We start from the raw sequence: 16,870 nt of genomic DNA, 5'->3' as shown, positions 1-16,870 counted from the left end.
ATTTCTGTGGGGGTGGAAGGGTGGGTTTCATGGGAACCAACAGAGATTAAACTTGGGGTTTCTGTGGTTCATAGCCTGATATTTTAATTCAAGTCTGGCCTGATACGACAGATAATGCTTTCTTGATTATATTATACATACGTATTGTTGTAAGTATGGAAAAATGCTAAAACATTATGCAAAAGAAGTGAAAGCATTAGGAAACTCCCCACTTAGGGTCAACTGTTTCAAATAACTGGGCATCTTTCTTAACTACTTATACAGTATTTATTGGTAAGTCTGTATTTTTTCATCATAGAATCTGACAGCCAATACAATTTATGTATATATTTTTGCCTCCCTGATTTTGACTGTAAATATAGTTTTGTTTTCTGGTCTCCTCACTAAACATCATTTTGTAAAAGCCTTTTCTCATTAAAACATGATTCTTCTAAAGCCTCATTTGTGGTAGTTGCAAATTATTCAATCACACGGATGGTGCATAATTTATTCAGTCTCTCTACTATTTTTTGATGTCCCACCGATTTCAGTGTGTCACTATTTAAAGTAATTACATGATAAACATCATTGTACATAAATCTTTGTATGTCTGATTATTAGTTTTTTGATACAGTACTAGACATTTATTACTGGTATGAAGGATGGACATTTTAAAGGAAGTTGATATATGTTGGACACTCCCTATGTGCTCAGAGAAAATTGGGAGGTGGCAGAGCTCAGAATGAATGCCCAGTCTGGTACTTCTTGGCCACTATATGGCTTCCCAATTTGACCGTCTACGTGGCCTCAAATGACTAGATGAGAGCTCAAAACCACCACTTTGGAATGGCAGGGGACTCCTTCTAAGGGCAGTTAGCAATTGTGCAGAGACAAAGAACCCTGGAAAATGGCCCACGCCCCATTCCCACTGATGGGCCCCAGTTTATGACTTTGGGCAACCTTACCTTGGAGTATGTGCATTTTCACCACGTCTGCACGGTTGGACCTGTTTCTGACCTTGTGCTTCAGGGTGTCTTCAGCCTGTCAGAAACAAACACAGAATGAATTCTGCTATCGACCTCATACAGTTGAGTCACCTGGTTTTAACTCTAAAAGAAACCCCTTTTCTCTCAAAGGGAAAAAGTCTCTTTTTGTTTGTTTTTTGTTTGACAAATGCAACATGCAAATATCTCTGTTCTCCTACGTCTTGATGAAGGAGGGCTCACAAAAACCTCTAATAATTTTAGGATGGAAAAATAAGATAAAGAGGTCAAAAGCTTGGGTCCACCTCAGCGCTCCACACTTAAAGGCCAAGCAGGTACCTAATTATAAAATATTAATAAAACTGTGATGATACTACACTGCTTTTGCATGAGAGCCAATTCTATTCCATTGCCTCTTTTTTTTTTTTTTTCTTTTTTTCCGGTACGTGGGCCTCTCACTGTTGTGGCCACTGTTGTGCACAGGCTCCGGACGTGCAGGCTCAGCGGCCATGGCTCATGGGCCCAGCCGCTCCGCGGCATGTGGGATCTTCCCGGACCAGGGCACGAACCCGTGTCCCCTGCATCGGCAGGCGGACTCCCAACCACTGCGCCACCAGGGAAGCCCTCCATTGCCTCTTAAAAGAGTCAGAAATTAACTAGAGTCAGAGATGAAATGTAACCTCAATCCATCCAGTATAACATAACATGTGCCCCCCTCCTGTTTTGCCCTTGATCTCTCTCTCAAGACGTGAAAATGTAAATCCTGCAGACTGAGACCCACTGTAAGCTGGGAGGACACTTAGAGATGAGTTATTTACTGAGTCTCATGGCTTTCTTGATGATGGAGTTGTCTCTAGGGATGGCGCTGGCTGTGGCAGGGCAACTGGACCTCAGGGCTCTGACTTCTAGTTCTGGGTTTTTATCCCACTATCCTGAATCTCTTAACTGGCCCCCGAGAGGAGTCCGGAGATCACTCCAGTTCTGATGAAAGACGATTATTCTGCAGGCAGTAGGAACCCCAGCCTCTCACGAGTGACTCTGAGAGTCCCAGAGCTCTGCTTCTTCTTCCAGCCCCTCCCCTCACTAGTTGCCAGGCTAAGACATCCCAGGACAAAGATACCTAATGGCCTTTCCTTCTACATACACTGCTGATGCTTGCTCAATAGCACTTACTGCATTGATAAATTCAAGTTGCAGAGATCTGCTCTGAAGGTACGGAATATACACCGATTTCCCCCCCTCAAATGCTAAAAGAAAGAGAAATAAACAGAATTCCTTTTGCCTTTAAATAGCCATGAATAAGCTCTGTATCTGCAGGCCCTACCCTACCACTGAACTGGATTTAAAATAATCTGATTGTTGCTGAGAAAAGCCTGTCATGAAAGAGAGGGCAGCTTGCCGACACACCTTACCTCCCTGTTCCATGTCCCTCTGACCCCCGCCGCATCCTTGCAGGGATACCCCCGACATCAGAAAGATGGGGGACATTTTCTTAAAGCTCATAAATAGCAGCTTCAAAGCCAATACTCTTGATCCCATTTCCACAGTTTTCAGTTTCTAGGAGGAAGGTTCCACATGGTGTGCGGGGAGGGGACCAGCAAATCGGTTGAGTTTGCAGGAGAAATTCTACCCGCTTTCCCCCAAGCGTAGCATTCAGAGATCCAGAGGCTGGAGTCTGAGTTCAGGAAGGTGGGAAGTTTGCAAACAGTTACCTTGCCACTATCCAAACGTTTTCTTTGCTCATGGAATTCAGGTGGGCTTTTCAGGGCTGAAACAGAAAGACACCAGACGTGAGCAGAGAGGGCTTGGGGCCGGGAGTGGCATCGCGGTGCTTGCCGGTGTGCTTGGCGAGCGGTGCACAGTGGAGATGTGATGGACATGTGATGGCCTTCATCAGGCCACAAGCAATGGAAGAGGAGAGGCCTGGAGGTCACCAGCTTTCCTGCAGCCGGAGAATCCAGAGGAAGGCGGACGTCAGCCTCAAACAAGAGGAGCAGCAGAGACAGAATACGCGACAGGAAGAGACGTGGCAGAGACAGGGCATTCCAAGATCCTGAGGAGGGACGGGCCTGGGGAAGGAGACCAGGCAATGCTCTAGCTTTAGGGGAGACTGGGGTGACTACCACCCTCTTTGACTTCGCTCTGCCCTTGAGTGCGCAAGTCTGGGTGGAGACTGCAGTCTGTGGAGGAACCTCGTCCCACGTTGCAGGAGGGGACTTGTCCTTTGGGTCAGGGAGTTGGCTGGTGGGGTAGGAACATGCAACCAAAGGGCCGTGAGTGAGAAGCACAGAATCAGACTCTGAGGGCTGGAAGGGACCTTGGAGATGGTGAAATACAGCTCCAAGTCTGAGCGGAATGGGGAAACGGAGGCCCACGGAATGGGACTGCCTCGCCCAGGGTCACACAGGTAGGGCTGGGAGCCTAGGTCTTCTGACAACCTAACTTCTTTCAGCGTGTGATGCTCCAAACACTAACAACCAGTAGACAGGGCACTGGTCCCTCACAGCTCACAGCAGCCGGAAACAACCTGGACCGAACGCCAGCCTCCCTTCTTTCCAAGACCCACTGCTCCCCTTCCCAGCTCCCAGCAACTCCTCAGGACGATGCACTGAACTTTTGACTTGGCAAAGCAGTAGAACATCGTTCAGCAAAATTCTACCTTTTTACTGGTTTTCCTGATCCCCTGGAACAATTGCAAGCAGAAACCATAAAGGACCACCTTTCATCAGAAGTGATGAGGCGGTTCAGAGGTTAGAGAATTGCATATTTTTCTGGATAGTGGGTCTGGACAAGTGGGCGAATCATGTGATCCAGATTTCTAATATTTACTCCCACAGATGTCAACTCTCAAGCTGCAGGCAAGAAAATATTCTTCCAAACCTTGGCTGGCATAAAAAAATGTTCTAGCCGGGCGAATCATGTGATCCAGATTTCTAATATTTACTCCCACAGATGTCAACTCTCAAGCTGCAGGCAAGAAAATATTCTTCCAAACCTTGGCTGGCATAAAAAAATGGGATTTCTAGCCGGATGGGCACTTGGGGCTGTGTGTGTGTGTGAATGTGTGTGTGTGTGTGTGCATGTGCGTGAGTGCGTGTGCCTCATTCAGCCTTAAGACCATGCCGAATTTGAGCCCAGCTCTCAGATGGGCTCGCTGGACAGCAGGCAGACTCCACTGTGGTCCTGGCAACTGATCGACCACGTTATCCTCTATTGAGGATGCTGCTTGGGAAGCTACTAAGGCATCTCTAAGTCTTCCTGTCTCACCCCGACATCTGCAATGTTGACCAAAGGAACGCACAGAATAGTCCCAGCTGGCTGCCTCGTGCCAAGGAGAATGGACAAGCACACTATTCTCCTCAATCTGACCACAGACTAAGAGGCTTCCTTCCTTATAGGAAAAAAAGAATCAACCGTTGCTTGACTATCATATTTCCCATTGATCTAACAGCCCCAGTTTCTCTTTGCTGCTTTTCACTCTTAAAATGAGCCTCTCCGCCAACCCTGTCCTTTTCAATGGCCTCTTTCCCCCTCCCTGTCTCCTCACTCAGTGGCTCTGAGGAATCATCTGGAAAACTGTGCAGGCCTGCCACGTTGCTCATGCATTTTCTCTGATTTGGGTCTGGCCCTCATCCTGAGTCAGGAGGCTTGGCCGTTATTTGCACTTGATCACAGTTGCAATTTATATTGATGGAGTTTTGAAACCATCTCCCATTTCCCCAGGCAACCAGATGCTACGAATCTGCTTGAAGTCCAGTGGGCCCTGGTGAGTCTGTACAATCTGAACCCATAGGTCTTCACCTCTGTCCGACAGTCTGGTGGTCACCTAAGTAGGTATTATATATTGGTGTGGCTTAATCTCTTCCATAACCCAGAAAAGGAACTGCTCTCAGTGTGGCCTTATTAAGTGGTTAAAAAGAGCAACACAGCCTTTGCCTTAAGAAGCAAACCCTAAGGGAACAGCATGAATCTATCCTGAGATCACTCTTACATTCCAAACTCAATTGGTTTTAATTGGGCTTAGGACTTAGGGGCAGTTCATCTGGTTCTCTTATCCCTGAGGCTTTTCAATTCTTATTTGCGGAACTTATTAATTCTTCTATGAAACACTGCATTTCCTGTATCTTAGCTTGCAGAGCTATAAATCATCACTTCTTGGTGTTAACTATTCCCCTGTGAAATGACTGTACAGTCCAGTTCTCCAGGGCCAGAAGCACAAAGGTCTTCTGGGACCTTCTGCCACAGGGTGGGAGAGGCTACGCCCATTTAGCCAGGACTTGGGAAGGAAGCTAAAAAATCCACACACTGCGTTTTACCCCATGCTCTTCTTTTCAGGGCTTAAGGGGTGTTACGTGGGGCACCACTTGGCCTGCCATGGGCCCTGTGATTGACATTTGCCTTTTCTGTGATTCCAGAGAATGTGGGTTTTAGCCACCTCCCCTGAGGGCCAGCGAAAGCCATAACGCACCCCCTACCCCAGTTGAGTTTTTGGAAAAAAGGACCTCCTTTGCTGCCAGCCCTGGGAGTATCCAATGGCAAAATTTTGTATTTAAGGGACGTTGACATTTAGGATTGAAAAGGAATTTGGATTTCTAAATTTAAAAAAATAGTTAGTCAATGTGATCTCAAATTAAAATACGGTTGTAAATTCAGTCAACCCCACATCTAACTCATTCCGCCTGGAGGAAGATGAATCGCTTCTCACAGGGGAATTCATGTTCTCGCCGCGGAGTTTAGTTAGGGGCTGTTCCTATTTCTGTCCCCGCGGCTCCAGCTAATTTGGGTCAGCTGTGTGTATAAACATTTGCTTACTTAGAGCTCAGGAAAAGATCCCAAGATAAGAACAGGCCTCCTGCGGTCCCCTGCTGCTAACCTCCTGCTTCCAGCAGGAGCCCAGCAAAAGGAGAAAATAGGCTGCAAGGCCGTGGACAATCCATCAGGGAGAGGGGCCTGGCTCTCACAGAGGAGGGGCCTGGGGCTGGTAGCAGCTCTGGTGGCAGAGGCAGGGCCTGCCTTCTCTCCCAGGGCCCCTCACTGCCAGGCTTGCAGGGGAGAACCCAGCTCCACTGGTATACGGATAAGGACCAAGAGGCAGCATCAAAAAGGCCGCATCTTGGGCAACAGATGGAGCAATGGTTCTCAAAGTGTGGCCCCTGCACCAGCATCTTCAGCAGTAGCTGGAAACTTGTTAATAATACCAATTTCCAGGCCTACAGAATCCAAAGCTCAGGTGGGACGTAGAGGGACGGAGCGGGTCTGTGTTGGAACACGTCCTCTGGGAGATCCTGGCGCCCCGGCATTTACAAGGCCAGTGGGTGCTGATCTAGAGTCCTTGGGAAACTGAGAGTTCAAAAAGTGGGGAATGATGTCTAGGACTGATTTCTCAGTATTTCAAAAAGCTGAAGAAAAAGGGTGTGTTTGCCCAGAGAAAGGCTGCTTAGTTCAATGAAACTGCCACTTCTCACACTTGCTGTCTCGAATCAGAATAACTTGGGTTAGAACTGGTTGTTCTCATCAAGAAGCACTGGCTGGTAAGCTTATATGCCACTAATGAAAGACAGATATATGGATTAATAATTCACATATGTAGGGTTCTTTGGGAGGAAGACAAAACTAATTCAAACGCAAGACCTATGGCAGTAATGGGTATAGTTTAAAAAGTGACTAAAATTTTGGGAGGCTTCCCTTCGGGCTCTGTCCTTGCTTTGCCATCTATTTTTGGTACAGCCTTGAACAAGTCTGATAGGTTTCCTGTGTTCTCAGTTTCCCACTCACAGAATGGATCTAGTAGAGCCTGTCCTCTCTTGGCTCTGCTTTTAAGGACAAGTTGGACCATGAGTACTTTTTTTCCCCCAAACAAATGGGATCCATGCTATGGGTGAAAATGCTTTGGAAGTTGTCTTAACTCTCCAGGTTGGCAACAGATTGCCTATTCGGTACCCAAAGGATGGCCTTAGGGGTCTGAAAAGAGTGCATTTTCCCAACGGAGCTCTGTAATATTTAAGGCCTGGCTTGCACACTTGGAGAATTTAATGCATCACACATGAATACTTTGGAATTTCGCAGAAGGGTTCAAAGACAAATTCAAAGGGTGCCTGTCATCACTGGTTTACTAGTTTCTAAGGAGCAAGGAACTAGAAAATCGAAGGAAAGAGGGAGGGAAATAAAGAAGTGAGGATTTTAGACCCAAATGGGCTTGGCATGAAAATCCAGGGCGCCTTTTTTTTTTCCCTCCAGGGCGCCTTTTTGTTTTTCCTATCTCTGAATTTGAGATGTTAGAAGGAAGGGGAGAGGAACAGATGAAACCCTTGTGCCGTGTTCTGCTCAAACAGCCAACAGTGTGTGGTACGTAGGGTGCTGTGGGGAGAAGCCAAGTCAGATGGAGGCACTGAGGAAGGGAAGGAAGACTTCGCCCCGTCCACGTCTCAAAACTATCAGGAAGCTGCATGTGCTGTGGGTACAGGAATTGCCCCGTCATTCTTCTTGCTATTCAGGAGGATCACAGAATTCAGGGATTTACCAAGGCTTTGCAGTAAGTATGTGGCTGCTGAGGCTTGGATTAGTCTGCAAAACAAATAAAGGCAGCACCGTTCACAGACAGCTCATCGTATCTTTCCATTCATTGACATCGATCAGACCATGGAACCAGGCTGCCCAGAAACTTCTTTCTGGCCAGCGGTGCTTTCTCTGAGTCTCTGGGGAGAAGTCGCAGCCTCTCTGGGGCCCTGGGCCTCTGTAATCCACTTCAGTTCTCTAATCTCGTTTTCTATATTCCCGGAGAATAAACTCAATGTTCCCTCCTCTCTCCCCTGGGTTCATATAGATCAGCCCCACTGTGGTAGCAGAAGGAAAGCGAGAGAAAGTCATCTATTTCCTTCAATTCTCCCAGAAACTCACACCGTGTAGTGGTGGGACACTGTCCAATATTATTAATGGGGATAACTAAGCAGCAGCGATTTGGGGAAACTTCTGGACTGTAGGCTCTTTGAAACAGAATTCATGTCTGACTCCTCTGTGTTCCATAAGGCCTCCCTCCCAGCAGATGGTCGAAATATTTACTGAATTGCTCTATGACCATTTTTTTCTTTTTTTTTTTTTTGCATTGAAAACCCAGAGCTGATCGTCTTTCTGCACTAAGGCTTCTGAAATGGTTGGAATAAAACGGTATTTAAGATTCAACCCAGGAGAGTGATGCCCAGAGAAAAGAAGATAGTGGGGAAAATCTGCCTGAGAAATAATGAACAGATCTGAGCCCCATCCATAGGTCTCCAGAGGAGGAGCCTGGGCTCTATCTCAAAGGCAAGAAAAAATAAGAGAACCTTGATGTCCTCTTGCAGCCTTGAGCCTGGCAGGGAGGGGTGGCAAAGCCATCCCTTTGAACTCTAGTTGATGGTGACAAGCGGGCAATTTGAAATCTCCGTTTTGAGATTCAGAGGTAGGATTTTGGAGAGGAGTCCAAACACTATATTCTTAAAGTAATATTTCTACGTTAATGTTGAGAGGCTATTTCACTCAGATTTCACGACTCTTTGGAAAATGTGAATTCCACCAATACTATAAACGTGAAAGCAATCTTAGAAGCCAACCTGGGCCAATGCTTCTGGCCCGAGAACGCTTTCCCACCGTTTAAAGTTGTTCAAGGGGCCGTGTGCCTTCCCTGACTCAATTCAAGGAAAAATGCCTTTAAGTGTATTCAAAGCACCGGAAGGGGAAAATCCTAAACCTATAATATGTACAAGTAAGATATGAGTACATGCTTAAGAGAGGTGACGAAGGGCGATTATAAAAGAGACTTTGATTCTCTGATTGCTGTGGCCTGTTGGTTGCTCATCAGCAACGTTGAAACCTGCAGGATGCAAGCCCATGAAGAAGGGAGAAATTAGACTCAATCCCTGTGGACCAGTTTCACTAGTCTACTGAAAATCACCCATGGTCCCACTGGAGTCAGTGGGGAAGAAACCTTCTACTTAATCATCAATTTGGTGTGCATCTGAAATGAGACCAGCCACGGAGCAAACTCAGTGGAATTTTCCATTCACTCTTGGTCATGGTGAGACATAGATTATGACGTAGAACCCAAAGCCATTTCATTAAAATCATGGGCTTTTCCTTGGCATTTTCACATATACATGTTTTCATTTTCCCAAATTCCAGCTGAATTTTTCTGGCCACAAAATGCTTGATGATAGAAGCTTAAGGAAGTGCTTTTACAGTTCCAGTGATTCCTTTTGAATATTTGAGTCAAGAGCCCTATACCAGGATCAGGGGACACGGGTTCTGGCCTCAGCTCTGCCGCACTAGGAGTGGACTGCACTTTTTTTGGCAATGGACAATGCCCTTGGGATTTAATCTAATGTACAACTCATGACTAATCCTGTCCAAGGAGACCAGGCGTTTCCATTGACCAGCTAAAAACTGCAGAGCCATCCGATAATACCATAAGGACAATGGACAATTCACTTGGCCATAAGCTTTCCATTTAGGCAATTTATGACAAGTTTGAAAATTCAGGGGGAGCACTGCAATTATTTCCCATGTATGGATAACGTGAGATCGTGTTACTAATTTTATTGTGCGTGCATTTAAAGTCTCACAATTCAGGTTTGTAAGTAGGACCACACTGGGCCCTGGTTTTGGGATGTTTGAAAAGCCTCCTAGGCCTCTCCAATCTCGGTTTCATGGAGGTTAAAGACAATGAGACGTGGACTAGGGAAGCGATTTTCAAACTCTGTTTGAAGACAACCAGCGCTCTGGGGAGGATAATCAGGGTCATCTAGGAGGGATGAGGGGAGCCGGGTGAATGGGACAGAGGACCCCGACCCTGTTCCAGTCAGTGTATATATATTTTTTTCCATCAATTTAAATGATTTATTTATTTATTTATTTATTTATTTTCGGCTGCATTGGGTCTTTGTTGCTGCGCACGGGTTTTCTCTAGTTGCGGTGAGCGGGGGCTACTCTTCGTTGCGGTGCACGGGCTTCTCATTGCGGTGGCTTCTCCTGCTGCAGAGCACGGGCTCTAGGCGTGCGGGCTTCAGGAGTTGTGGCTCGCAGGCTCAGTAGTTGTAGCTCGTGGGCTCTAGCGCGCAGGCTCAGTAGTTGTGGCGCACGGGCTTAGTTGCTCTGTGGCATGTGGGATCTTCCCGGACCAGGGCTCGAACCCGTGTCCCCTGCCTTGGCAGGCGGATTCTCAACCACTGCGCCACCAGGGGAGTGTATATATATATGTATATATATATATATATACACATATATATACACAGACACAATATCTTTAACTATTAAAAAACATTGAAAATCAGTAAATTAGATGATCTCCAATGACTGTTGGCTTTGCTTCCCTCCATTCTACCCCCTTCCTTCCTCCTTTCCTCTTTCCTTCCACTTCAAAAAATTCAAATGATAGAACGAAGACATAAAGAGCTCTCTTGCAGAACATAACTAGCTTCACCCTGACTCATACTATCTGTGTCTCTTGTCACCTTTTCCTCTGAAATCTCGAGTCTCCGCGAAGGACGGTCCTGCTCACTGTGGCCCCCCACAGCACCTGGCACACCACCCTGCAGAGAGTCAAGTTCATCATGAAATGTGTTGAGTTTGATTGAGTTGAAAGGACCCTGAGACTGTGGGCTCCTGTTCCTTCCTCTGGAGCGGCTGCTTTTACACACATGCCCCTGGGGATGCTCAGTAAGCAGACTGCATGTTTCATGTCTGGGCTGATGAGGCTACCATCTCGGCCCCCAGCCTCTCAGCAGGTGCAGAGGCTCGTCTGGGTCTGGCTTCCCCAGAAGCACTAAGTCATCGAGGTCTAGGGGCTGGGCCTGCAGGGTGCACCTGCTGTGGCTCTGACATTTTTCCACAGCAGAATTGACACCCTTGGGAAGCCTGGAGAGGAGGTGGCTAAAGAGTAAAGAAAACTGACGATGCTTAACCAACCCTTCTCATTTTGCTGAATTAAAACAAAATATCATTGCATTACTCTTAGGACTTTCCCCCAGCAATTATCTGAATCATACAATGGGCTATGGATGCAAAATTTCTGTCAAGCAGTATTTCGTTAATATGTACACTATTTGATTCTGAAAATCCTGGAAAACAAAATATTATACCTTCATTGGATTCAACTCTACAAATGGACGTTCGATTTGCATGACTTACATAAGGGTGTTATGTAAAAATGTACCATCGGGTTCATTCCTATTTTTATTAGGTGTTTCACTGACTCCCTGAAATTTAACCCCAGCAACCTAAAAACAAAAGTTTATTCTCATCCAAAAGCCAGCTGCAAGACCCAAGCTTGGATTATTTAAGCACGTAGGTTAAACTTTAAATCAGCTGTGAACAGCTTGAGGGGATGCAAAGGTACCAGGCCTCTCTACTCCAGTTGCCTTTTCCAGAATTAAGGGAAAGAAACATCCATGAAGGAACAGATTATTTTAATCCCACTGAAACTGATGTGCTCATCTTATATTTGAGGGCACGTAGCAGAGACTGTGGTCTACTGAGAGGATCCCGGTGGATCTACACTTGTCTACACTCCATTCTTAGTGAATCGTTCTTCTAGATGTGGTTAAACAAATTCGATTCTACGTGTTTGCAACAGGATTCGGAAAAAGACTGGCCTGCTCACACTGGAGTGCGAACGTATTTATCTGTCTTGAAGTCTGCAGACGCTTGGTCTTTCTTGTGTTTGAGCACCTGCCCTGCTGGGCTGACTGAGATGAAACAGGCCACACAGACTTGTACCTTTGGTTTCTCTTCCTAACTGTACATTTTATTGAAGCAGCCCTTCAACTGCAAGGTGAGATCTTTCTTCTGTGCTTTAGCAAACCTCTAAAAAAGTTGTTCTGCCATAAGGGCACCTGCTGTTTATTCTTTGTAGGGCTTAGCCATGAACAAAGAACTTCACCTGAATTACCAAAGGAAAGGGACTTAAATATTCTTAGTTCTGTTCTGGTTCTGAAGCACGGACAACACTTAACTTGTTTGGACCTTGGATCACAGGGCACCAAGGTTACTACCTGCAGGACATTCAATCAAGGGCACATGCTTGCTTGCTGCATGCTTAACCCTGAAGCCACAGTCATGACAAGGACCTGGATTTCTGCAGGAGTCATTACGGATATTGACTTTTAAATTTTGCTGGGGTGAGAAGTTAGAAAGTGTCACCTAAAGGAGCTTACATGGTGATTCCATTTATCCAGTACTTTTCCTGTTTCTATAGCTATAACCAAAAGTTAGCTTCCATTGCTAAACTGGCAGGAAATTTCAAACGTATCTTCTAAAAGATATGATAATCCTTCTTTGACCCAAATGATGGCCAGTAATTCAATGTTATACCATTTACACTAGAGTGGTATTGCCGCTCATTATTCCAGAAAGGAAGCACTGGACAATATTCAATTACTTGTGGACTCAGGTACCCAAACAGAAGTGAAACCGAGGAGGTGAGAAAAAGATGATGTGATTGATGCTTCCGGAAAGAAGAGTGATTAGATCCAATTCTAAAAGTAGGAGAGAGGGATGAATGCCCATAGAATTGTGTTTGTCCTGTAAACAAACCACCACATTGGAATTTTAGGTACAATCTATATGATTAAAGGGAAGCCCTTACAGGTGAGTAGCATTTGGGGCTAAGCCTCCTAGGTCTGGGATTCTTGCTGACACAGAGTCTGTGAGGATCCGGGGAGACTGATCCATGGAATTAGACTATGACCTCTGAGGTGCTTTCCAGCTCTCAAGCTGCATGGTCCCATGGTACAGATCAGTCAATAAGAGATGCAGCTACTCACGTGGTATGATGCCTTGGTTAGCCAGCTGTTCTTGGGTCCTTCTCTGTTGAAGCCGTAACTGTAAAACTTAGAAAAGCAAGTGTTAGTTTGTGAGTTGGGCTAAGACTGATTGCAATCACTTCTATTTGCCTTGTACTTTTTTTTTTTTTTTTTTTGCATCACTCTTCTTGCATTATTTCTAGAACAGTTCTGAAAGTCTGCATGAAGGACACTTGTGTGTTTGTTGTAGACATGGAGAAGGAAGGATGAGAGAAGCTGAGGGGGTTGCAGGGTTTTGCAGCAAGTGGGTAACAACCAGAGACTAGAAGACTTGTCTCCTCTGTGAAGTGAATGTGACTTTCACAGCACCATGCTCTGTCTTCCCCTGCTATACCACCTGGGAGGTGAATACCATCAAACACTGCTGGGAACTTGGCCATGATTTCAAAAGAGGAGACGGAGTAAAGGAAGCTTGGCCTCTCCACTCTCACCTGGGTTCAAATCCCGTCTCTAGCCCCTTCCTATGTGGGTAACTCTGGGCAAGTTGTTCAACCTCTCTGACCCTCAGAGTGTTTTCATTTGTAACTGGGAACAATGCCTGCCTTACAGGATTGTTATATAGTTTGATTAAACTGTGTATGCAGACGGCTTAGCAGGGTGCCTGGCACCTAAGTCATCAATAAATGGTAGTATTATGAGAGTTTAGAATCCACCTGGAAATTCAGAGAAGGGCTATTGGAGTCATGCTTTACTTAGAAAAACTAAAACATTGTAATCTGTCCAAACTATAAATTATATAACTTTGTTACTATCCCTAGCACAGACCATATATATTATATATATTTATACATGTAAGTACATGATATATATATATATGTGTATACATATATATATATATGTATATATATTATGAGTATATTACTTATGATTTTTCTCATTCTCTTCACCCCTTTCCTCCTAAAAAAATACCCATCATCTTTGGACATTTACATTTTCTCAGGGAGATTCTGTGTTCGCCATCTTGGTTCCTGGGTTTACGTTGCTCAGGATAAGAATAGAAAGAGCAGAAATTTTCAAGGAGAGGGATTGGTTTAATCACCTTATAATGAAAAGAGAGAATAAGCATTGCTTTTATGAAGATAAAATTAGAATGGAGAGAAGAGAAGCAAAGATGAAAAGGATATATGGGCTGATGTTCAAGTTTATTTAGTATTTCAGAGTGAGGCTTCAGAGCAAATGCAGTCATAAGATACACTGAGAGAGTGATGGAGAAAGACAATTTTAAAACGTGTTGCTGTGGGTTTTGAATTGGCTTCTCACCAAACTTCTTTGGGAGAGACCAATGTTGCTGAAATACTTTTAATTACTTTTGGTGGCTAGACTGTGCTTCACTGAATAGCCTCATATGACTCCATCTTACGACTGGACGACAAAGAGGACTAGATTATTTTACTTTGTGGATAAATGAAAACGACATGAGCGTTTATTATTCAAGGCCTCCTACAGACCAACCCTCTTACTGATAAAAACCATAAACTCTGAACATAATGTGAAAAATAACTACGTGAGGATTCTGAATAGTGACAAAATCAGGCAGACTGTACGGAGGAGTTGAAACTTGGAGAGGTGACTTACATGCAGGTGAGTTTCTCATTTTGGGGTGGGAGGCTTTGCCTTGAGGGTGGCCTGTAGTCATGAAGCAGCAAGTCATAGGTAGTTAAAACTCCAATAGAAAACCTGCTCATCTTTCTGGCCAGAGGAATCAGGAGAAGGTGCCCAGACAACCAAGGCTGCCCACCAGGGAGTAAGGGGGAAATCAGCAAGGAAGGGAGTTGGAGAAGGAGGGGGTTCCCTAATTCCATGTGTGAATCTCTTCAAGTTTCAGGTTGATCCACTAATGATGTTTCCATGGGGCAGATTCAAAGCAGCACAGCAAAGGTTTAAAATTAAACTGGAATTTGAACATCTGTGCACACAGGCAAGAGACAGCTTAAAGTGGGACTCTACCTGGGTTAACTGTGTGCTAAAACAAAAACATCAGCATTCTCCTGAGGACCGTAGGAGTCTATGTATAAGATTCACAATGTCCAGGATGCAGTGCACAATTACTCTACACACAAAGAATTAGGAAAATGTGACCCACTCTAAATGGAAAAGACAATAATGAGATGCTAACCTTGAGATGAGCCAGATGTTGGAATTATCAGACAAGGCCTTTAGTTATTTTCAACTATGCTCAATGAAGTAAAAGAAAACATACTTGAAATGAATGTAAAGACAGGAAGTCTCACCAAGAAAACAGAACACATAAAAAGGAATCAAATGGAAATACAAAACTTAACAGTAGAATATCTGAGATAAAAAATTCACCGAAAGGCCTGAAAAGAGAATGAATATTAGAGTAATTAATGGGTATACTTGAACACAGAGCAAACTGAAGAAGAGAGAGGGAAATGATGGAAAAAGTGGACAGAGCCTCTGGTACCTGTGCCACAATATCAAAAAGTCTAATATCAGCTAATTAGAGTCCTAGAAAGAGAGTAGAAAAATAAATAATTGCCAAAACTCCCTAAATTCGGTGAAAAACAGAAATTTACAGATTCAGAAAGTTCAACAAACCCCAAACCAGATATAGTCACAGAAAACCACACTTAGATACATCATAATCCAATGGCTGAAAACCAAAGCGAAAGAGAAAATCTTGAAAGTAGCCAGGAAAAACAACACATTACATAAAGGGAAACATTGATTTAAATAATCACAGACTTCTCAGCAGAAATCATGGAGTCCAGAAAATAAAACAAGATGAAAACAAACCTGAAACTGTCAACCCAGAATAGAAAATATCCTCTAGGCATGAAGGTGAAATAAAGATATGTTCACCTAAAAGGGAAACAGGATAATTTGTTGCCAGCAGACTTTACTACAATAAGGAAGTAAATTCCTTATTACTTACTACTATGCTTAAGGAAATTCTTCAGGCTGAAGGGGAATGATATCAGAAGGAAACCTGGATATTCAAGAATGATGAAAGCATATCAGACATGGTAACTAGCTGGGTAAATTTTAAAGATTTTTTTTCTTCTTAAGTTTAAGAAATATATATGTCATATATGTGTGTGTGTGTGTGTGTGTGTGTGTGTGTGTGTGTGTGTGTGTATACATAAAACTGTTTAGAGAAAAAATCATATCATTGTCTGGTGATGTTCTTAAGGCATGTAGATGTAATACAGGTAACAATTATAACATCAAGGGCCCTTTGTGACAGCAAGGTTTGTATATTTTACATGCAGTGGTATAATATTAACTATAGGTAGACTGTGAAAGGTTAATTATGTATACTCTCATCCTTCGAGCAACTAACAAAAATGCCAAGAGGTATAATTTAAAAGAAGAAATAGAAATTAAAATGGAATGTTAAAAAATATTCAAGGGCTTCCCTGGTGATGCAGTGGTTGAGGGTCTGCCTGCCGATGCGGGGGACGCGGGTTCGTGCCCCGGTCCAGGAGGATCCCACGTGCCGGGGAGCGGCTGGGCCCGTGGGCCATGGCCGCTGAGCCTGTGCTGGGAGAGGCCACAACAGTGAGAGGCCCGCGTACCGGAAACAAAAAAAAAAAAAAAAAAAAAAAAAAATTCAAATAATCCAAAACAAGGCAAGAAATGGGGAAAATAGAAACAAAATGTAGAGGGACAAACAGGAAATGAGTAATAAAGTGGTAATCAATAATTACATTAAATATTAATGGGTTAAACATTCAAAAGGCAGATTATCAGGAGGGATTTTAAAAAAGCAATATTCAATTATATGCTGTCTACAAGAGACACACTTTATACATAAAGACTCAGATTGGTTAAAAACAAATAGATGGAAAAAAGATACACCATACAAACAGTAATCATAAGAAGGTGGAATGGCTATATCAGTTAATATATACTTTAAGTCAAAGAGTATTAACAGAGATAAAGAAGGGACATTTCATAATTATAAAAAAGACAATTCATCAGGAAGACCTAGCAATGATAAATGGATAGGCATCTAATAAGAGCTTCAAATTACATGAAGCAAAAACTGACAGAATTAAAGGGATAGACAATTTCAAAATCATGGTAGATTTTTTTTTTTTTTTTTTTTTTTTT

General features: G+C 43.9%; 1 protein-coding gene across 2 annotated transcripts in view; it reads right to left on the bottom strand.

Moving 5' to 3' along the window:
* MYOCD (myocardin) overlaps positions 1 to 16,870 on the bottom strand; it is a 91,367-nt gene that overhangs the window by 44,213 nt on the left and 30,284 nt on the right. For both annotated transcript variants that reach the window (XM_007455011.1, XM_007455012.1), the window contains exons 2-4: positions 12,755 to 12,820; positions 2,675 to 2,730; positions 945 to 1,020 (exon numbers count right to left, since the gene is read on the bottom strand). In XM_007455011.1, coding sequence (XP_007455073.1) covers positions 945 to 1,020; positions 2,675 to 2,730; positions 12,755 to 12,820 — 198 coding nt within the window. The remainder of the gene's footprint in view (positions 1 to 944; positions 1,021 to 2,674; positions 2,731 to 12,754; positions 12,821 to 16,870) is intronic.

The sequence above is a fragment of the Lipotes vexillifer genome, unplaced genomic scaffold (genome assembly GCF_000442215.2).
Source record: "Lipotes vexillifer unplaced genomic scaffold, Lipotes_vexillifer_v1.1 scaffold1233, whole genome shotgun sequence".
NCBI lineage: Eukaryota > Metazoa > Chordata > Mammalia > Artiodactyla > Lipotidae > Lipotes > Lipotes vexillifer.
Note: the sequence above shows the minus strand (reverse complement) of the source record. Positions and strands in the feature narration are given on the sequence as shown.